Below are 21886 nucleotides of genomic sequence, written 5' to 3' on the forward strand. Positions count from 1 at the left end.
ATAAAATCTGCATTGCTGGAAGCACTCAAGGCTGCACCAAAAAGTGCTTATGAGAAGTGAGTCAAGGATTGAAGGAGCATTGGCACAAGTGTATTGTATATGTGGGGCATTACTTTGAAAGGGGCAACATGGATACTGATGAGTAAATAAATATTTTTTCATAAAAATGTAAAGTCACCTTACTTTTTCAACACACCTTGTACAAGCCAGACCAGAGTCAATCTGTGCCAATTTCAATTATTTTGCAGGGTTGATCCAATGTGTCCCGGTTGGTCTATTGGTTTGGTTCTTGCTATAGACTTTGTTTATGGGTGTTTACTCTTTGGACTCTGTCAGTAACTGGCTGGACTCTGGCATTGCACAAACTGGACTTTTGATGAATTGCATGCTTAAAGATAGCTTGCAGTGCTCCGGGGAGTGTTCTATATCTTAATTTGTCAAGTAAAGTGGAGGAGTATCCATTAGTATTGGGTGTAGATTGCCACTAACAAATTACTACAGCAGGACTTTATTGAGAAAAGAAGGTAACAGGTCTTATTAAATTTTGCATTTACATATTCTATATGTTTATTCCATTTTACATTGCTTTGTAGTCATAACCCACAGAATTGGATTTCTATATTGTTACCAACTGGTTCAGAGCATCTATGTTTAAGCTTAGATCATTCCTATACAAAAAGAACTGAACTGGTCCCACTACATTTTTTAACAGAGGAGCATCTATAATGGTAAACAAACTGTTATTAAACTTGAAAGGTTGCTGGTATTCCTGAACAACATGGGCTCCCCAATTAATTTTTAATTAACTTACATACTTCATTAATAGTTCCAACTTACCAGCAATGACCATATGAAGGTATGTCATTTCCAGGATAGCATCATATGTCATTTTGCCATCATGTTTTGACAGTGAGGTCACTATATTGTGTCTTAGTTTATCTTGTACATCTGGATGCTGAGCAAGCTCATACAATGTAAACATCATTGTTGAACTGGAAGTCTCAAATCCTGCCACAAGAAAAATAAACACTTGTGCTACTATATCTTCATTATCCATCCCTGAAAAAATATTCAGTGTTATCTCAGTATGAAAAACATTTTCTTGTAATTCATTCTTTCATTCATTCATCCTCATGTTCCAATAACAACATTCTAAGGAATGTGAAACAAATCTAAACATACATTTACAAAGAAGGTCAGCTATAATGAACAGCAGTTGCTTATTACATTAGAAGAAAATTAAATGAAAACAATCTTTGTCACATGTTAAAGGGACTTGCCATTTTTATTAGCACTTAAAAAGTAAGCAAATTAGTGTCCTACATAAGAACCATATAGAGGAGACATTGAGTTACAGACAGGTGCAACAAAAAGACCGCTGTTGCAGTCCACAGTCTGGTTTCAGTGACCAGAGACAGTGGTCATGTGTGTGTGAATTGTGAATGTGTGTGCGTTTGCTGGTCGGAGTGGCCCAGCGGTTCTAGGCTCTTCAGTCTGGAACCGCAGCACTGCTACGGTGGCAGGTTCGAATCCTGCCTCAGGCATGGATGTGTGTGTAGTCCTTAGGTTAGTTAGGTTTAAGTAGTTCTAAGTTCTAGGGGACTGATGACCTCAGATGTTAAGTCCCATAGTGCTCAGAGCCATTTGAACCATTTGTGTGTGCGTTATCTACTTCAGAAGAAGACCTTTCAGCTGAAAGTTTAAATGTATGGCACTCTTTTTGTTGTGCATGCCTGCGACTCAACATTTCTATACAATGATTAGCAATCTATCCTTTTCATAATATTGTCACTGTTCCATGCTGGACTTTTCATTTTTTGATGTTGTCTGACATAATTAGCAGAAAACCTGCTAATTTTAAAGAAGCTGCTTTTGTAATGATACTTTTCAGTTTCTTGTTGCCTTCTATAACATACGTAACAATTGCAGCTAGAAAGATATGTTTTTGTGTTCCTGATTTCCAATCACTGGCCGGCAGCTGTGGCCGAGCGATTCTAGGCGCTTCAGTCCGGAACCACACTGCTGCTACGGTCGCAGGTTTGAATCCTGCCCCAGGCATGGAAGTGTGTGATGTCCTTAGGTAAGTTAGGTTTAAGTAATTCCAGGTATAGAGGACTGATGACCTCAGATGTTAAGTCTCATAGTGCTTAGAGCCATTTGAGCCAATCTCTTGTCTGTGAGGCACCAGTTAAAAATATCCGCACCTGGAGAAATAAGCCTTCTATGTACACTAGGTAGGTACATAGAATCAGTATGGTAATTATTCTTATAGTTTGCATTACAGTTCAACATACCACACATAATTCCAAATTGAGTTTTATTGTTTTGCACTGGATAACTTACAAGAGCTTATAGACTGACATGATGTAAGAAACCAATTTAAGGAATAAATGTAACAATTCTGAGCTCTTGTAGGTAGCTGTATGTAAGATTTAGTCCTCAACTGTATGTAATATCCTTATAGCTCATGTTTACACAAACAGTACGGTGCAGGTCTTAGTGCCATTGCACTAGCTGCCTATTTTGTAGGATAGCCAGGTGTAACATCAGGCTAGTTTCCAGTACAAGACAATGAAAATCACACTAAAGAGCACTTGAGCAAGAGCTAGCTGCTGTAATGGAGAAAGGCTACTCCTGTCGCCATACTGAATGGAACTGTTTGGTGTGTGTCACACAGCTGGGATGGCATCAGACCTCATATAATCTGAGACCTTCGCTGCTCATGTTGTATATTAATAACCTGGTAGATAATATTAATAGTAATCTCAGACTCATTATAATACTGTTATCTGCAGAGAATTACTGGCTGAAAAAAGCTGCATAAATATTCGGTCATATCTTGATAAGATTTCAAAGTAGTGCGAAGACTGGCAAATTGTTCAGGAATATAAAACCATGTGCTTCACAAAAATATAGTGTCCTAAGCCTGCAGTATCAGCAGGTCAAAATTGGAATCAAAGACTTTATACAAATATCTGGGTGTAACAGTTTATATGGGCATGAAATGAAATGTTTAGATAGGCTGAAGTATAGTTAAAGTAGGTAGTAGACTTCAGTTCATTGGTAGGATACTATGAATATATGGATATGAGAAAGAGATTATTACAAAACAGTCAGTGACTCATCATAGAATGTTTCTGAAGAGTGGGACCCATGCAAAACAGGAGTAACTGGGGATATGGAACAACAATGGGTAGCACAAAAAATAACAGGTTTGTTTGAATTGTATAAGGGTGTCACAGAAATGCTGAAAAATCAGAACTGGCAGTCACTTGAAGACAGATTCCAACTGCCTCACAAACATGTACTTACAAAGTTTCAAAAACCAGTATTAAGTGACAAATCTAGCAATGTACTACAATATATGTGTAGTTCTTTCGGACATGTCCAAAAGAACAGATATCACATATATAATTAAGGTGGGGACGGTCAGTGATCATTTCAGTGCAGATGCAAGTTAACCTTGAACTCTTATGAGAACCAGTGAAATGTCACGAGTAATTGGGATAATAGCCAAGGGGCACTACATCAGTAATGTGAGGATAAGTTGAGAATTTGGGTCTCACAGGAGGGTCTTAGAGTAATCCGTGTACTTGCGATGATCACTGTGTGCAGATGGTGTACGGGCAGCGCATCTACGCAGTAAGCAGGAGACACGGGTTTGAATCCCGGTCCAGCATAAATTTTCAACGTTCCCTATTGATTTAAATAAGTGCACTCTGGCAGCTGATGTCTTCAATTCCTTTGTGTCTTGATACACTATGGTTCACTAAGTATTTCTTGTACAGACACTGGCATACACACACAGGCACTTAAGCACTTAATCTTACCATGCTCTACGCATTAATAGAATGCAAAGGAATCCTAATATGTCCTTCAATGAGAACTAACTTCTACCATGCACTTCGTAGTGGTTTGCGGAGTGTGAATTTAGGTGTAGGTAAATATCAACGCAACTGATGATGTCCAGATTGTGTGTACCTGATGCACGTTACATTTCATCTTTGTCCCCATGCAGATACTTTTAACATGCTATTCAGGAAAAACCAGCAGCATCATAGCTACAATGGGCAACAATGTGTTGTTGACAGGGGTTGCTCTCAACTGTCAAATGTGTGTGAATTCCTAAGGGACCAAACTGCTGAGGTCATCCACACACACACACACCCGAGGGAGGACTCGAACCTCTGGCGGGGTGGGGAGGAGCCGCACAGTCCGTGACGTGGCGCTTCAAACCACACGGCCACTCAGTGCGGCTCAACTGCCACGGATTGGATAGATGGGCTGCTTTATGAAATGTCATGTACAAGTCCAGTGCAAGACTATAACAGCTGATGGGCAGCCGTACCACCCAACTTTAGGTCACTGTGCAGAGACATTTCTGCTAGTACAGGAACACGTGAGGAAGAGCGACCTCCTTGCTAACAGAATACCAATCAGACAGATCTTAGAAGCATTCTCACGTGGAGGATGTTTACACTGGATGACATGAGGCCCAGATATCTCTACAAACGTCTCTCACCAGCAAGCAATAAAGGAGACCTGTACTGTCAGAATAATAATGCACCACCCAACTGCTCTGTTTGTATCATAAGGATTTGAAGAACACTCCACAGATAAGAGGATCCTTGTGTTGTCCCCCACATTACTTTTAAACCACAATTCTTTCTAGCAAGTACCATACATCTTATCTTAGCTCCATCATATCTTAGCTCCATCATATCTTAGCTCCATCATATCTTAGCTACATCATATCTTAGCTCCAGTTCTGATCACCTCCATTAGTTTTAGGCAGAGGTTGAGCAGCCAGAGATCAAGATGGGTTCCCAACACTTTCACAGCATCATGGAGATAATTCAATGGTGCATCACCACTGTCATCAAGGCAAAAGAGGGTACATGAATTTACTTCTAATTGCAAAGCAGGATGAACTGAGTTTGTCAGCTTATATATGTGTGGCATCTATTTTAATTTCTTTATCATAACAAATTTTAAAAATGAAATTTCATGGAGTAAGCAACTAACAATATTTACTTCTGGGCAGGGTACATCAGTATTTGTTAATTAATTCTTATAAGATAAATGATTAAGCTATTTATTTCAAGCATATAAGCATGATCAGCAATTTACTGTAATGATACTGGCACTTATCCTGCAAAATGAAATTCATGGGGAACTAATGGAATAATACTCACAAAAATGTGGATCTCTACTGGAAATGCTTTCATTTGTATTTTTGTTGACTGATAGCATTTCATCAGTCATATAGTTTCTCTTTTGTACTCTCATGAGTATGTCCAGGAGGTCTCCATGCTTCACTTTATGTCTTTTTCTGTATTCTAAAACCTGTAAATGTAGGTCCATTTTCATTTAATAACAATCATTCTCCACTATCATTGTGTGCGTCTACACCTGAACTTATATTAGTTATACATATTGACATACACTGATGAGACACAACACTATGACAACTGCCCATGATGAGATTGAATTCTATCTGATGGTTTTGTGGGCATGATAAGGAAAGCTGCCAAAGGAAGATCAGAGAACAGTGGAAGAAGAATGGGGCGATTTTAAGAGGGCTCTAGTTGAGGCAGCTGAGACTGTGTGCGGAAGAACTAGCACAAAGAGGAGAAGTAGGGAAACCCCATGGTGGAACAACATATGTAAAGAGGCAGTACTTCGAAAGAACAAAGCCTTCAGAGAATGGTTCCAGACCCGAACAGAGGAAGCTAGGGTAAAATATAAGGAAAGCAAGAAAGCGGCACAGACCATAGTAAGGGCGGAGAAGAAGAAGTGGATGGAAAAATGGACAAGAATGTTAGAAGAGGACAGTGAAGGGAACAAAAAAGTACTTTACACCATGGTAAGAAATAAGAGGAATGACAGAAGCGAGTGCCTGAGGATCATGGATAATAATGGAAGAGTTGTGGAGGAAATGCATGAGCTCAAAAAGATTTGGAAGGAGTACTTTGAAGATCTGTTGAATGCTGCCAAGCAGGTAACTAACAGCGATGGAGAGCCTAAGGCAGCAGACGATTATAATAGTGGGGAAATTGATGATCTAACTTGGAATGAAGTGGAAGAAGCCATAAAGAGGATGAAAGGGGGCAAGGCACCAGGTTGGGACGAAGTAACAGTGGATATGATACGAGCAGCAGGAGAAGTAGGAACCCAGTGGCTATACAGAGTGCTGAGGGTGGTGTGGAAGGAGAACAGAATTCCTGAGGATTGGAAGAAAGGAATTATAGTCCCGATCTTCAAGAAAGGGGATAAAAGGAGATGTGAGAACTACAGAGGAATCACCCTGCTATGCCACTGTGGAAAAATCTATGAAAAGATGCTGGAGAAGAGAATAAGAAGCAGTATTGAAAGTAGACTGCAAGAGGAGCAGTACGGTTTCAGACCGGGAAGATCAACAACGGACCTCATATTTGCGGTAAGGCAACTGCAGGAAAGGCACTATGAGTACGGGAAGGACTTAATCATGGCCTTTTTGGATGTTGAGAAGGCGTATGATAGTATCTGTGGGGACAAGCTCTGGGATGTGCTGAACGCAAAAGGGATAGATGAAGAGATTACACGAAAAGTCAGAAAAATGTATGAGGGAAGTGAGAGTTGTGTGAAAGTGGGGAGGGAACGTACTGCATGGTTCAAGCTGGAAAATGGGCTGCGACAGGGAAGTGCACTTTCGCCTTTATTGTTTATTATTGTTATGGATGAAATCCTACAGCAAGTATCAGATGCAATTGGAGATCATAAAATGAAAGCAGTGCTTTTTGCCGATGACCTGATGTTATGGGGAAATTGCGTGAAGGAGGTGCAAGAGCAGTTAGATGCATGGGAGGCAACGGCAGCACAATATGGAATGCATTTCTCTGCAAAGAAAAGTGAAATAATCGTCACAACAAGGAAGAAGAATAGGCCAAATGTGGATATAACTTGTGGAGGGGAAAAACTACAAGTGGTAGAGAACTTCAAGTACCTGGGAAGCGTGATTGAAAGCAAGGGGGGAAACGCAATGGAAATAAATGAAAGATGCAGAAAAGCAGGGCAGTTCTACAAATGCATTAGGGGGCTTATTTGGAGCAAGGAGGTGCCACAGAAATCCAAGGGAATTATATACCGAACCTACTTTGTCCCCATATTGACATACGGAAGTGAGACATGGGTAATGCACAAAAGCGACAAAAGTAGAATACAGGCTAGTGAAATGAAGTTCCAGAGGAGCAGGTTGGGTGTAACAAGACGAGACAGATTGCGAAATTTGTATGTGAGGGAAAGACTAAAGGAGGAACCAGTACAGGACAGGATAGAAAAATCAAGACTGCAGTGGTATGGACACATGAAGAGAATGGATGAGGGATGAATTCCAAAGAGGATGTTTGATCTGCAACTGGAGGGGAAGAGGCCCAGAGGAAGACCAAGAGATAGATGGGTGAAGGGAGTGAAGGAATGTGTGATGAGAAGAGGAGAGAACTGGACGAAGGTGGAAGAGGGGGAATGGTGGAAAGACAGAACACGGTGGAGAGGCTTGTGTTCCCGACAGACCCAGCCAGTGGCTGGAAACTGTCCAAGATGATGATGATGATAAGGAAAGTATATAAGTGGAGCAGAGATGAATGGGGAATCATTCTAATGACAATACAGGCTGAAAATGGGGAAATCCACTGACATAATTGGCTTTGACAAAGAACAAATTGTTATAGCCTGGCACCTGAGAATGAGCATCTCAGAAAATGTAAACCTAGTCGACTGTTCACATGCTACGGTTTGCTACTGTTGTGAGCATCTATGGAACAGATGAAGGACAGTGAAACAAGAAGTAGGCGACATTGTATTGAATGTACTTGCTCATCCAGTATGCATTGGTAGGAGCATTGCCTCTTTTGTATTGAAATATAGGTAGCGATATGTGCCAGGTCTGACAACACAATATGTTGTTGAACACAGGGCTCCCAAGCAGACAACTCCTGTGTGTTCCCATATCGACCTAATGACAATGTTAATTACAATTACAATAACCACGGTGTCATTGAGACTGGACCTTTGATCAATGGAAACTTGTGCCTGGGTCGAATGGATACATTTCTTGTTACACCAGGTCAATGGTAGTGTCCCAAGGGGCAGATTGATGGAAACAGCTGCGAAACATGCATCGCACCACAGACACAATCTGGTGGGACAGTTTTATGCTATGGAGGACATTCATCATGGGACCTGTAGTAGTAATCAGAGGTGTCATGACAACTGTGGACTATGTGAACAACACCTTTATCCTGTGTCAAGAGGAGGCAAATGGAAAAGGAAAGGGCCTATTAACCTTCAGTAGTTCAAATGTATGGCAAATAATGGTACCCCTTAGGGAAACGGCAGCAAGAGGCAGAAAGGAACACCAGTGAACTTGGTGTTTATGTCTGGGTCCATCATTCAACAGTTTGAAGAGGCTATTCCAGAAGCCTTTGAGGGATGGTGTGCAACAAACTGCAAAGTGATGTGCATTTTGGAATAAATGATGCCTGTCATCTGGGTCTGAAGGTCATGCTTAGGTCATTCCACTGACTGGCAATGAAGATTCAGAAGAGTACTCTTACACATACGAGTTTCAATAAAGCCCACAAATTGCATAATTGTCCCCAGAATTGATCATGGCCACCCTGGTTCAGAGTTGAGACACAGGATTGAACCAGAGACTTCGAAGGTTCTGTAATAAGCTAGGTTGTGACTTCCTGGACTTGTGCCATAGAGCTGAGAACTGGCAAGTCCCTGTAATGGGTAAGTGTGCACTGCACATCAGAGGCTGCTACTCTGTGTGGGTTTCATACAAGGTTTTTTAAAAATTAGGCAACTCTTCATCCAGTCTAGATAACTACAGTGATAGGAGATCCAGAAGTATTAATGTAAGGGATTCCCCCACATGTGAGGGCATTAAAACCTAGTAGTTAACTGCCAAAGCATTCACAGCAAAGTGCCAGTTTGAAGTGCTCTTGAAAAGCAGTGATGCTCACATAAAATTAGGTACAGACAGCTGATTAAAACCTGGAGTTGATAGCAGTGAAATTTTGGGGGGATATTTAAGCAAATATTGAAAGGAAAGGCCAGTGTGAAATGAAGATGATGTATCTATCACAGTAGGCAAGACACTCAGATCCACTGAGATGGAAATTGAAGCTGTATTCAAGGTTGACTGAGCAAGACTCAGTATAGGGGTGAGCATAAAATTGTAATTGAATTCTTCTATCAACCACCCGACTCATCTCCTCATGTTAAATGAAAACTTTAAAGAAATCTTATGCTCACCAGTATGTAAATCCCAAGTCATATTGTAATCATCGATGGAGACTTTAATCACCCACCAATCAATGGGAAAAATACATGTTTGTTAGTGGTGGGACATGACAAAACATCCTGTAATACATTACTAAATACATTCTCTGAAAACTACCTAGAACACATGGTTCGGAACTCCAGTCATGATGGAAATACAGCATAGTTATAAATGATTAAAGTGATTTCGCACATTTGCTGAAGTTATGTTATTTAATATATTGTCACAGAGCTTTGCACACGCATAGTACAACTCAAAAAGTTTTATTTTGACATATCACAAGTGCTCCATGTGTGCCCCTACTGGTTCTACAAATATCCCACTGATAATCAAGTTCTTCACATGATTGGTGCAGCATGTCCTGATCAGTCTGTTCAAAAGCATTTTTGATGCAAGCCTGCAGTTCTGGTAAGGTTGTTGGTAGATGAGGTGTAATTACTGAATCTTTCACATAGCCCTACACAAAAGAAAGATTGCACAAGGCTGGGTTGGGAGAATGTGGAAGCCATGACATGAATTGCTGATCATCAGTGCCACATAACTGATCCATCTGTTCCTAAATTTCCTGTTTAGAAATTCACGAACGTTATGGTGGAAGTGGGTGGAGCACCATACTGTAGGTAGATGAAGTCCACACTGTTGCTCTCTAGTTGCAAAATGAACCAGTTTTCCAGCATGTCCAGATACACATGTCCTCTAAGAGTCTTTTTGCAGAAGAAAAATGGACTGAAACATTGAACTGTGAGGCTGCAAAGAACACATTAACTTGTGGTGAATCATAAATGGGCTGCACAATAGCAAAGGGATTCTTTGTCTCCAAATTCACACATTATGTCTGTTCACTGTCCATTCACAAAAAATGTTGTTTCATCATTTAAGATGAGTTTCTCACAAAATCCATCCTCTTTCATAAGTTACTGCAACCGTGCTGAAAATTCAAAGTGCCCAACTTTGTCATCAGGCAGCAGAGCTTGTAGCAATTGCAAGTGGTAAGGCTTATGCTTCAGTCATTTCCTTAAGATCTTAAAAATGGTTGGTTATGGCTGCTTGCTCAGTTCATCAACTTGGGCTATGTGCAAAACCTGCCCACATGCGGTCAACCGTTTCTTCACTACTGCAGGCTGACTCGTTGATTTCTCCTTGCAGAGGCATCCTGAAGCTTTAAGTGGCACATACCATCACTGAAGGGAGTTGGCAGAATTCATGTGACTAGACTGCAGATTTCTTGGTAGGGAAGATGTGGAAGTTATCTTGGAGGGAGAGACATCATCAGATGTAGGAGTAGCTTCGGATGTTCCCCAGGGAAGTGTGCTAGGATTCTTTGCAATTCATGTTAGTATACTAATGACCTTGTGGACAATATTAATAGTAACCTCAGACTTTCAGCAGATGATGCAAGTATCTATAACAAAATATTGCCTGAAAGAAGCCGCACAAATATGAAGTCAGATCTAGATAAGATTTCAAAGTGGTACAAAGACTGGCAACTTGTTTTAAATGTTCAGAAATGTAAAACAAAATAAAAAACCAGTAGCCTATGGCTATACTATAAGTGAGCCACAATTGGAATCAGTCATCTCATAACAAATACCTGGGTGTAACACTTTGTGGGGCATGAAATGGAATGATTACGTAGGTTCCATTGTGGGTAAAGCAAGTGGTAGATTAGAATATAGTTCAAGTGTGTGGACCCATACCAAATAGAACTAACTGTAGATACTGAATGTATACAGAGAAAGGCAGCACAAATAGTTACAGGTTTCATCATTGGGAGAGTGTTATAAAGATGCTGAAGAAGCTGACTGGCAGACTCTTGAAGACAAGAGGTAAACTGTCACAAGAAAGCCTACTTACAAAGTTTCAAGAACGGGCTTTAAATGATGTTTCTAGGAATATATTACAACCCCCATGTATTGCTCCTATAGGGATCATGAGGACAAGGTTAGATTAATTACAGTACACATGGAGGCATTTAAACAATCATTCATCCCACACACTTTATGTGAATGGAATGGGAAAAACCCTAATAACTGGTACAGTGGGACATACCCTCTTATATGTACTTTACAATGGTTTGCAGAGTACAGATGTAGATGTAGATTCGTGGTTGAGGTCTTCCCTGATGGTGATGGCATTTTCTAGCAGGATAATCATCCTTGTCACAAGGCCAAAATCATGTTACAGTGGTTTGTGAGCATGATACCAACATCATTCTCTAACCATCTCTATGAGTCAATTCACAATGATATCTTGCTAACCAAATTCGCCTGATCTGAACCCAGTGGAAAACATCTGGGATGCTCCAATGTCCAGCTCCACACCCACAAACCACAGCCCTGTAATTTACAGGAATTGTGTGACCTGTGCTTAGACATTTGGTGCCACATACCTCTGGAAGCCTACAACAAGGTTTTTTTGAATCCATCCCATACACAATTGCTAATGCATTTTGTTCTGGAGGCATATAAATGTGTTATTAAGCAGGTGGTCATTATGGTAAGGTCCCTAAAGTCAAAAGAAAGAAAGAAAAGAGAGAGAGAAATTGCAAAATTTTTGCTCAAGTCTGTCTTTGCATCAGAGTTAATAAATGCCAAGCATCCACTGTTGTCTTTCAGACTGGCTATTCGGCCAGAGCCAGTATCGAGTTTAGCTGGGTTGGGTGGTGGAAACAGGAAGTAATGCCTGGTAAGATTTGATGAGGGAAAAACAATAGAGAAGGGAATTAGAAAAGACTGCTGTAGTATAGAAAATATAATGACATGCTGATGAGATGGTTAGCACCTTTGCAGGGAGCATTATACAGAAACTGTGGTAATATAATAAGGTATTACTCGCCAAACCTGACTGACAATCCAGCCCTGGGGGCAGCACCATTGTGTTTACACCCAGGAAGCAAGGAGGGGACATAGGAATTGTGTACACTCCAGTACTCTTACAACTGGAGTGCTGTTACACGCTACACATCTTTACTTGCAACTCAGTGAATTGACTGTAGTATCTGGAATCAGACACGACCAGGAGGCAAGGCCAACCAGCTGAGGGCGGCAGTGATGAGTCACCAAAAACCACGGATGGACAAGAAATGCAACACAACAAAATGAGAGTGAACCGAATTGAGAGTCTTGATGCAGCAATATCAGGAACGAAACGATGATGAGTGCAATGGTCAATACAAGAGCACAGTCCAGACACAACTGAGATCCCATGTGCTGTTATCTTTATAGTGCAGCTGTGAGAGCATAAAGGCTGCTGCAGGGGATGTGGCTCACGAATAGCACTGAGGCAGCGACAGCAGTGCTCGCAAATTTTAGGACCATGACCGAGCGGCTGTTGTCTAGGTCTGTGTGTTCTGGCAGGCTTTCGAGCTCATCAGGCCATGTATTAGAGTGAGAAACAGAACTTACAGTATTTATCACCTTAGCTGCTTTGCTGGCAGTTTTCGTAAAACTAGATTTCCCAATGTTGTCATTATTTTCCACAGCAACACCGAGATTAATCATTTGCTGTTTTAGACATGGATTATAATGCTGACTCTTTATCTGAATTTACGCCATCTGATTTCATTATATTTCCAGTTTCTTTGTCTGACAGAGTATCTGTCCTTCAATAGTCTCACACACTTTTTTGATGTGATCAAAGTAGCGTTACATAGAAAGGCTTGCACCAGGCATGGTGACGTGACAATCACTTATTAGCAACAAAGGCATCAGTTTTTATTTATTTGGGTTATAGAATAAGATGCTTGATGTATTACAGTTATGGATCTTATTCTTTGCAAGATCCCGCATCGGCTGTATAGGATTTAAGTTTAGATGGTATGGCAGCAGTAGATAAGGAACCATTTTCTTGCAAAGTTTTTCAGGAGGGTAATGGGAAGAAGTTTGGTGTTCCTTAATTAATGCCAAAAGTTTGTCTTCCCTTGTCTTTATGCATTTTTAATTTTATTTTTATCCATTTGTACATGAAAGTTCAAAGTTTTCCTATTATAGTCTTATAGAAGAAATGACCATGAAACAAAATTCTGCATTCACACCAGTGGTACATTGTCTGGCTCTGTTGTTTGACAAAACTCATTAGACACTGTCACTTTTCAGCATTTATTCACAAAACAAAATGTGCATAGGGCATATTTGGCTGGGACCCCTTGCCGTCTGGGGCAAGTCATTTTATTCCACATCACTTTGGCAACTTGCGCATTGGTGATAAAGAAATGATGATGAGGACAACACAAACACCTAGTCCCATGTGGAGAAAATCCCTGACCAGATCAAGAATCAAACCTGGGCACCTGGGCACTGCGGCTGAGAGTCAGCAGTGCTCAACAAAAGTCCATGAGCTGCTGACATTTGTTCACAGTCAAGTGGGTATGAAAAATAAGTGATGATATGCTTACTCAGGGACTTTTGAAATCAAATCCCATAGCTGGAACAGTTGTTCCTCAGGGCTTCTATGCTTGTCTTGTAGTCCATTTTTCGTGACAAATGCTGTCGAGTTTTTGCAGAGATTGTTTTCTTTGTGTTATTCACAATAGCACAGAAATTGTTACGTAATAATTCATTTATCTGTATCATCATTGAAATACTTATTATATATATTTTCCTTTTTCTGCTTTGGGGTAGATCCTTGAATACTGCTCCACTTGGCATCATGTACATCTTTCTGTAATTTGCACATCACAGACTTACTTAACTTTCACTTGTCAATATTTGCTTGCATCTTCCATTGCCTTCTCTGTTAGCATTATTACACCTTTTTGAGTCAGCATAGATCCGCAATTTCTTGTTTTATGTCTGCCAGCAGCTTACTGCAGACTTCTGTTTTAGAATGCAGAATATTTCAACAAAGAGATGAAGTCTGTTTGCGAACAAATATCTGAAACTGATTTTATTATCAGCATCCAAAGTCAGAAAGGAGTAATTGTATTGAGAAGTGAGTGAGAAAAATCAAAGATCTCTGAAGAGGCCTCCCCTTCAAAGCTTATGTAATTTGAACTATATTGGTCTCCATCACATTTAATAAGTACTTTTATAACTAATATCTCAATCTATCTGTAATAACTGATATTTTCCTAATTATTTATTGTGTGACATTGATAGCATTTAAATATTTTAAAGGGTTAATTAATTCATTCATTATGTTCTGGAGATCCCATCAAGGAGGGGAACCTCCACATGTCAGGAATGAGGCAAGGAACAGTATGAAACAAAATAAAACTGTAATTTTGTTGTCTGTAATATAGTTTAAATGGTGAAATTCGAATACTTTATATCCTGAAGAAAAACTGAAAACTTCTTGTGGATACAACGATCACTGAAGCATTTAAAGGCTGAGGAAAGACGAGTCATGCAAGAGAAAGTAGAGGCAGTCACGCCGGGCTACTTATGTTAATGTACACAAAAAATAAATTGAGTAGTGCTAATCTACACACACTGGTAAGTATACAAATTGCTTCTAGATTATTTTATATGTGTATATGTATATTAGGTACCTGACTTTGTAGCCAAGGTCACTAATGCACATCTGTGCAGTGGTGCTCTGCTTGGAGGTAAGCTGGTTTGAATCCAGGTGGTGGATGAAATTATCATTGCCAGTGTTTGGCCAACCAAGGGAGGAGAGGTTCCTGAACACAGTGTCCTGAATTAAGTTCCAGACCTCTCTGCAGTGTCTCATAGGGTGAGGGCGTGTGACGCTCTGGCGATACATCTGTTGGATGGGGACATTAAACTTGGCAGGCCCCTCTGTGCCTCTGAAGAGCAGTAGGCTATGTGCCGGCACTGTCTTTCACCCTCTCCCTTCCCTACATCCACAACAACAGAAACCCAACACTACCCTGTACAAGCAATCACCACAGTCATCCATATGACACAGATATACACCTGACATTTCATAACAGGCCGGAAGAAGGCAACGGCAAACCACCTCCAGTAGGATCTTGCCATGACTGGCAATAGAGTGTCTGCTCCCCTCTGCTCATTCCTGAGTGTGGGACTATTTATTATGGATATTAGGAGAAAACAACTGCTTTGAATAAAGCCACAGCTCCTCCTCTTCTTACACAACTCAGTTCCCAGTTTTATCTAACACTTCAAACAAAGATTTTATGTAAGTTTACTCAGAACACTATCAGTTTTCTATATATTTGCAGAGTCTAGACCTATTTAATACAAATATTAGGGTTTAGGAGAATTTACATTTTTTAGTATGAATGCGCTTATAAATTGTGGAAAGACTGGCTGATAAAGTATTACTTCACTTTATTTCTGAATCTTTCAGGATTTTCAATTCCCTGCCAGATGTTTACCAACAACCTTTTTGAGAATTTTTCTTCAGAGTATGAAACTCCATTCTGAACTCTGGATAGGGATGCTTTATTGACATGGAATTATTTTTACCTCTAGTGTTGTACTGTGAATTTTACAGTTCATCCTAAATTCAATCTTGTTAATCACAAATATCATTAGCAAGTATATGCATTGGCATGTACTAGTTGCTTCTCGCAACATTTGTGATGACACAGTCATGCATACGGCAATCTCTCCTGTGTCGGATTCATGCATGAAAAGAAAATAACATAAATATTAATACTTTTTGTTATGGTAAACTACACCTGTAAAGAATTACAATATTTTCAGCCACTGATGGACAGCACAGCTCAATTTCTCTTAGTTGCAAGGAGTCTGCACATGGCAATCTATGCATATTCTGAGAAACAGTATTTTCATCAAGTATATTTTGTCTCTCATGTGTGTATTAACGTACTCTGTTACCAAATTTTCGGTTATCTTCATGAAAAATTTTCTGAGTGGTTATATCTTTGTGTATGAAATGTTCAATAGCTTTAAAGTTTGTTATAAAATTATCAGTAAATATGCAATACTGCCTCTATAATCTGTTATGCAGAGGAAAACTTACCTTACATACTACATCACGAATGAAGTTGTCAACTTCAGGCACTGAAATGCTGAGCCGCAAAAAATCCCTAAGTTTTGGTGCCAGAAATGCAAGCATCAGCTTGATATAGCGCCAGTTGCTGAAATGCATCTGTTGTTTCAGATTTACTCGTAACGGTGCTGTGTTGTCTCTCAGTGATTCACTCTCTATTCCAAGAAATGCCATTCCCACAATGTCAGTCATGAAGCAAGCTGACATTTCCCTTAACTCAATAACTGCTTCTGTAACAATGGAAACAATCCAGTAGCCTGCATGCAACACAATTAATAACTTTACCAGTGCTCAAGAATCTTCCATTTCAGTAGTTCATTTCCTCTTAAAAAATGACAAAATTTCCTTACTGTACAGTGATTTAGAAATATTGCACTGTCAGTTGTATAAAGCATTATGAATTGCAAAGAGACAATTTATTTAAAATATGAAACACTCCAAAGTGGATACACATGATTAATGGTGTACATCTAGGTGTCCAGCTGACTTGTTGTTTTTATTTTTGCACACTACTTTGATGACCAACCCTGTCCTCTTCTTCAGGTGCTGCGTATGCCATCTTTTGGTGTATGATGGAGGTTACTTTGTGTACCAATATCACTTCCCCAGTCACGTTGTTTGCTGGAAGAATGATTGCTGAGCTCAAATCTCTCTAATTTTAACTTCATGGTCTTTTCATGAGATATATGTAGGAGGAAGAATATATTGGTTGACTCTTCTAGGAACATGCACTCTTGGAACTTTACCGGTATACCACACTGTGATGTAGAATGCCTCTCTAGTGGCATCTCCCTCTGTGGTTCGTTGAGCATCTCCGTGAGGCTTTCATGCTCATTCAATGAACCTGTAACGAAACATGCTGCTCTTCTTAGGAGCTTCTCTAATTCCTTTATCAATCCTCTCTGGTATGTATCCCAGAATGGTGAGTAATATTCTAGTACTGGTTGAACAATTGTTTTATAAGCTACTTTCTTTGTTGATGTTCTACATTTCCTGAGGACTCTTCCAAAGAATCATGTCCGGTGTCTACCTTTTCTGCTAGTAGTTTTATTGGTCTTCCTGCTTCAAATCAGTCTGTCAGGCTCTTAGATATTTTATGGAAGTGAGGTGGATGCTCGGGTGAGATACACCAAACAACACCTTATAATCAGGAGTTCATTTATTTACCTCTTCACACAAGTAAGGCTTACAGAGAACTGGATGGCGGATCGAAACAAAGATAATGTTTTGCTCAGTTCAAAGATGATGCTCAGATTGATACTGGAGTCGATCTCACTGGCGTCACATCCCCCGCCCCCCCCACCCCCCTCCCCCAGTACAGAGTATTCCTGAGAGGCCGGGTAGGGGACGACAATGGTGTCGGCAGCACGGGTAGTCCACAGGAGCCGAACCACGGTCAGCTCGACAGCATCATCGGGGAGCTGTGTTGGTAGATGACATGAAGGAAGGTCCGGAAACCGAACCTGGAAGTCGTTGAAGCGCGCCAGGCGTCGTACTGGGTATGCTGGTCGTGCGGCGACAGGTAGGCCTGCGGTTTGTAGGAGGAACGGAGCGATGATGACGATGGGTGTGGCGAACACACAAAGCATGTCCAGGTCGACGAAGGGTGAGAGGGGAACACATTTCACCAGGTGGCAGGGAATGGCGGAGGTTGTGTCATGAGCATTGGATGAAGCGAACATACGACAAGCAGTGTGTCATTGCATAGTATTATAGAGATGTTGTGGATTATGTCCGGGGGGACAGGCACAAACACCTCGAGCGAGGGCACGTTCAAGATGGGAGCTGTGAGAAACCTTGACAGGGCGAGGCAGGCAACGGGGGAGAGGTCGAAGGGGCCGGAGAAGGGCCTGACGGCGAGGGCGTGATCGTAGGTAAGCTCGACGTGGGGAGCACGTGGTCACTCGACGGAGTGCATGAGACCGGAGCAGAAGGCGAGGTCAGAGAAGAGCTCGACGACTGGAGCTGGAAGTCACTCGACTGAGTGAGTAAGTCCGATGTGGAGGAAGTGGTCGGAGCGTCGTGAACCATGACAGTGAGTGGTGTGGTCATGGCCTGAAGGGGGTAGAAGCGGGCTCAGTAAGAGCAGGCTTAAGTCTGTTGAGAGAGACTGTAACAGCTGAATCTTTTATCTGGATGTCATAGGTGTTGGCTGAGCGCCGGAGAACTCAGTATGGGCCGGTATGTGGGGGTTGGAGGGGTACACGGACAGTGTCATCTCAGAGCATGACATACTCCCAATTGTTCAGAGATTTCGGGACGTGAACCTTAGGGTGGGAATGGCTGGCGGGTGGAGGGATGTGGAGGTTGATTAAGTGGCATCTGACGCGGTCCACGAAGGAAGGTAAGTCAGACTGAGGGAGAGAAGCGGAAGGGCTCACAAGTTCGCCAGGGAGAACAATGTTCTGGCCGTATACGAACTCGACTATTGTGCCTTTGAGGTCTTCCTTATAGATCGCACGAATGCCGAGTAGCACAAGGGGAAGGGCCTCCATCCAAAGAGAGTCGTGGCATCAAAGATCCGCCTTGAAACTGTGATGCCAGCACTCAACTAGCTCATTACTTTGCGGGTGATATGCTGTGGTATGGATGCGCTGGATGCCGCAAATGTTACAAATCTCGTTGAACAGGGCCGACTCAACTTGTCTGCCCTGGTCAGTCGTAATGATAGCTTGACATCCGAAACATGATACCCATGACTCGACGAAGCTCGACCCAGCAAGTTGTTCGGTCGATAGACGAGAGAACATAACAAAAGCTGTGAGAGGGGGGGGGGGGGGAGAGGGCCGAAAATGTCAATTTGAATATGCTGGAAACGCCCAGGAGGGATCGAAAAAGCACCGAGAGGGGTGAAGTGTGCTTTTGTACTTTGCAGCGTTGGCTCGCGACGCAGGAGCGTGTCCATTGGTGGCAGTCCTTGTTGACATTTCTCCACATAAAGTGCTCTACTACAAGGTGGGCAGATGCACGAACACCGGGGTGGGACAGCTCGATGGAGTGTGATTGGGATGAGGGGGCTAACATGCTCGTACTGTCGTCGCACCAGATCTCACCAGAAATGCCAGGGAAGGTGGTGCGGACGAAGTGCAGTGAAGAAGTAGAGTCTGAAATCAGGTTTTGTGTGTCCTCGTCAGCGGGTTGGAGGTTAGGCAGTTCAGAGAGGTCTAACAGCGAATGAACGCCGTCGACTCGTGAAAGGAATCAGCAACTATATTGTCAGCACCCTTTATGTGGCTGACATCGGTGGTGATCTGAGATATGAAGTCCATGTATCTGACGCGGCGAGGAGGCAGGTCAGCTGGTGGGTTTCTAATGGCCGCAGCCAGGGGTTTGTGGTCTGATAAAACATAGAAAGGGCGTCCCTCAATGTCAGTCTTAAAATGCTTGATCGCTTCGTAGACCGCGAGCAACTCCCTGTCAAACGTGGAATATTTCCGTTGTGCATTGGTGAGCTTGTGTGAGAAGAACTGCAGAGGCGAAGTTTGGCCGTTGACTGTCTGGCTAAGGACAGCGCCGATGGGGATGAGGATGCACGATGGTGCAGGCCTCGGCAAGAAGATTTTTGAGGGCAGTGAAAGAGTCAGTCATAGCAGGGGTCCACGGAACGGGCCGAGATCCAGAAGTGTTGGTGCCTGCCAAGGAGTCCGTCAGTGGAGTCTGAATCTCTGCAGCCTGAAGTAGGTGACGGTGATAATAATTAACCGACCCCAGAAAGCGCCGGAGCTCTTTGAATGACGAAGGTCTGGGTAGGTTTAGTATTGTTTGTACTTTGTCAGGGGGTGATCAAATGCCGTCGTCAGAGACCCGAAAACCAAGAAAAGTGACAGCGGGTTGATGTAGCTGCAATTTGTCCTGGTTCGTCTCGATGCCAGCTGCCACGAGAGTGTCCATAACAGTTTGCACATGTCGGATGTTGTCCTCGACAGAGGAGCTGAACACAAGAATGTCATCAAGATAGGCAAAACAGAATTTTAGGCCGAATAGTACTTCGTTGATGAAGTGTTGCCAGGTCTGTGTTGCGTTTTTTAGCCCGAATGGCTTGAATTGAAACTGAAATAACCCCATTGGGGTGGTGATTTCTGTCTTCTCGATGTCTTCAGGAGCCATGGGGATCTGGTGGTAGGCCCGTTTGCGATCAATGACAGAGAATGTGGTTGCTCCTGCGAGGGAACTGGTAAAGTCGGCAATGTTGGGAATGGGGTAGATGTCCATAACTGTTCGTGCGTTTAGTCGACGGTAATCTCCGCACATGCACCAGGACCCGTCTTTCTTGGGTGTCATATAAATGGGCGTAGACCAGCTACTGGCAGAGGGTTCAATGTCGCTGGAGCTTAGTAGTTCAGAAATATCTGCTTTTTAAGGTCGGAGAGGCACTCGGGACAAAGTCAGCGTGATTTACTGGAGATCGGGGGGCCTGGCGTTGTGGACCGTGCCGTTGGTGATGACGGAAATGTTGCTGGCAACACGGGAGGTGGTTTGTTTACAATGTGAGGCAGGCGGGGCAGGTGAGGCGAGGTCGTGGTGTTCGGAGCCACTCGGCGGATCCGACGGGAGCTGAGGCGGCAAAGTGTCCCAGGAGTCAACGCAACAAAATGGCCGCCGGCCCGAAGCAGTGGCACCGTGGTTGGGTGAGCTCAGTAGAGCTTGTGATGTGTTAGTGGGTCCATTGTCCGAGGGCGCGGCCTGTGGCAGCACGGTCACAGGCGAAGCGCTAGGCACGAGTGCACTGTTTGTGTTGTCAGTGGTGGTCGCACGGCGGTGCGCAGGAGCCGAAGTTGCATAGTTTGAGGTGCTGCCCGTGAGGGGAGGGGTAGGAGCTGTCAGTACGGGAACACGTGACGTTCGTCATGCATGCACACTCGTGTCCGGCCGAGTGTCAAATGCTGCCATGTTAGGGGGGGCATGGTCCTGTGAAACTGTCAGTACTTGTTATGGGAGACTTGATAGCACAGTTGCGAGGGGTAGCGGGAGGTAAGTACATGGAGGCTCGATTGCTGGGACTACAAGTGGATTCGACACACGTACTGACCTTGCTTTGTCCTTGTTGCAGTATCTGTAATTCCTTTGCTGCATCAGATAGCTGGAGCTGAGTTTCATGGAGCCGGAGGGAGAGCTCAAACTTTTCCTTGTGTAGGCAAGCGACGTTTTCAAGCTCAGCAAGGCACTTGTCACTTGTGCGTTGTTTCTTGTAACGTCGTTGACAGAGCCGAGCATGTACAGATGAGATGAGCCCGGACCAAAGTGTCACGGGGGGGGGGGGGGGGGCCTTGCTCGATGAGCACAGGGGAAGTGAGTTTTGGACGGGTGATGAAACATGTTGTTTCGCACTAGGTCTCGTGAAAGTTTGTGGTGTCACAAGAAGGCAATGCCTAGTATAGGTTCCTCAATATTGCACACTAAAAAAGTCCTCTCGAGTTTGCAGTTTGCGGAGAGTGAGACGACATGTGAGGTTGAACCCGAGCACTGTAGTTTAGTAGAATTCACAGCTTGCAGTGAAGTATGATGAGGGCGGATGCTTGACGACACTAAGGACGTAGGCAGCAGTGAAACATCGGCGCCTGTGTAAACTAGGAAAAAGTATCCCGACGAAATGTCTTTAATATAAAGTCGTCCGCA

General features: G+C 42.7%; 1 protein-coding gene across 3 annotated transcripts in view; it reads right to left on the reverse strand.

The window, feature by feature from the left end:
- Positions 1-21886, reverse strand: part of LOC124711815 (cytochrome P450 6j1-like) — a 111863-nt gene that overhangs the window by 10171 nt on the left and 79806 nt on the right. For all 3 annotated transcript variants that reach the window (XM_047242041.1, XM_047242039.1, XM_047242040.1), the window contains 3 exons: positions 16241-16500; positions 5196-5346; positions 838-1059 (listed from right to left, as the gene is read on the reverse strand). In XM_047242041.1, the coding sequence (XP_047097997.1) occupies positions 838-1059; positions 5196-5346; positions 16241-16500 (633 nt within the window). The remainder of the gene's footprint in view (positions 1-837; positions 1060-5195; positions 5347-16240; positions 16501-21886) is intronic.

Source organism: Schistocerca piceifrons, chromosome 8, assembly GCF_021461385.2.
Source record: "Schistocerca piceifrons isolate TAMUIC-IGC-003096 chromosome 8, iqSchPice1.1, whole genome shotgun sequence".
Classification (NCBI taxonomy): Eukaryota; Metazoa; Arthropoda; class Insecta; order Orthoptera; family Acrididae; genus Schistocerca; species Schistocerca piceifrons.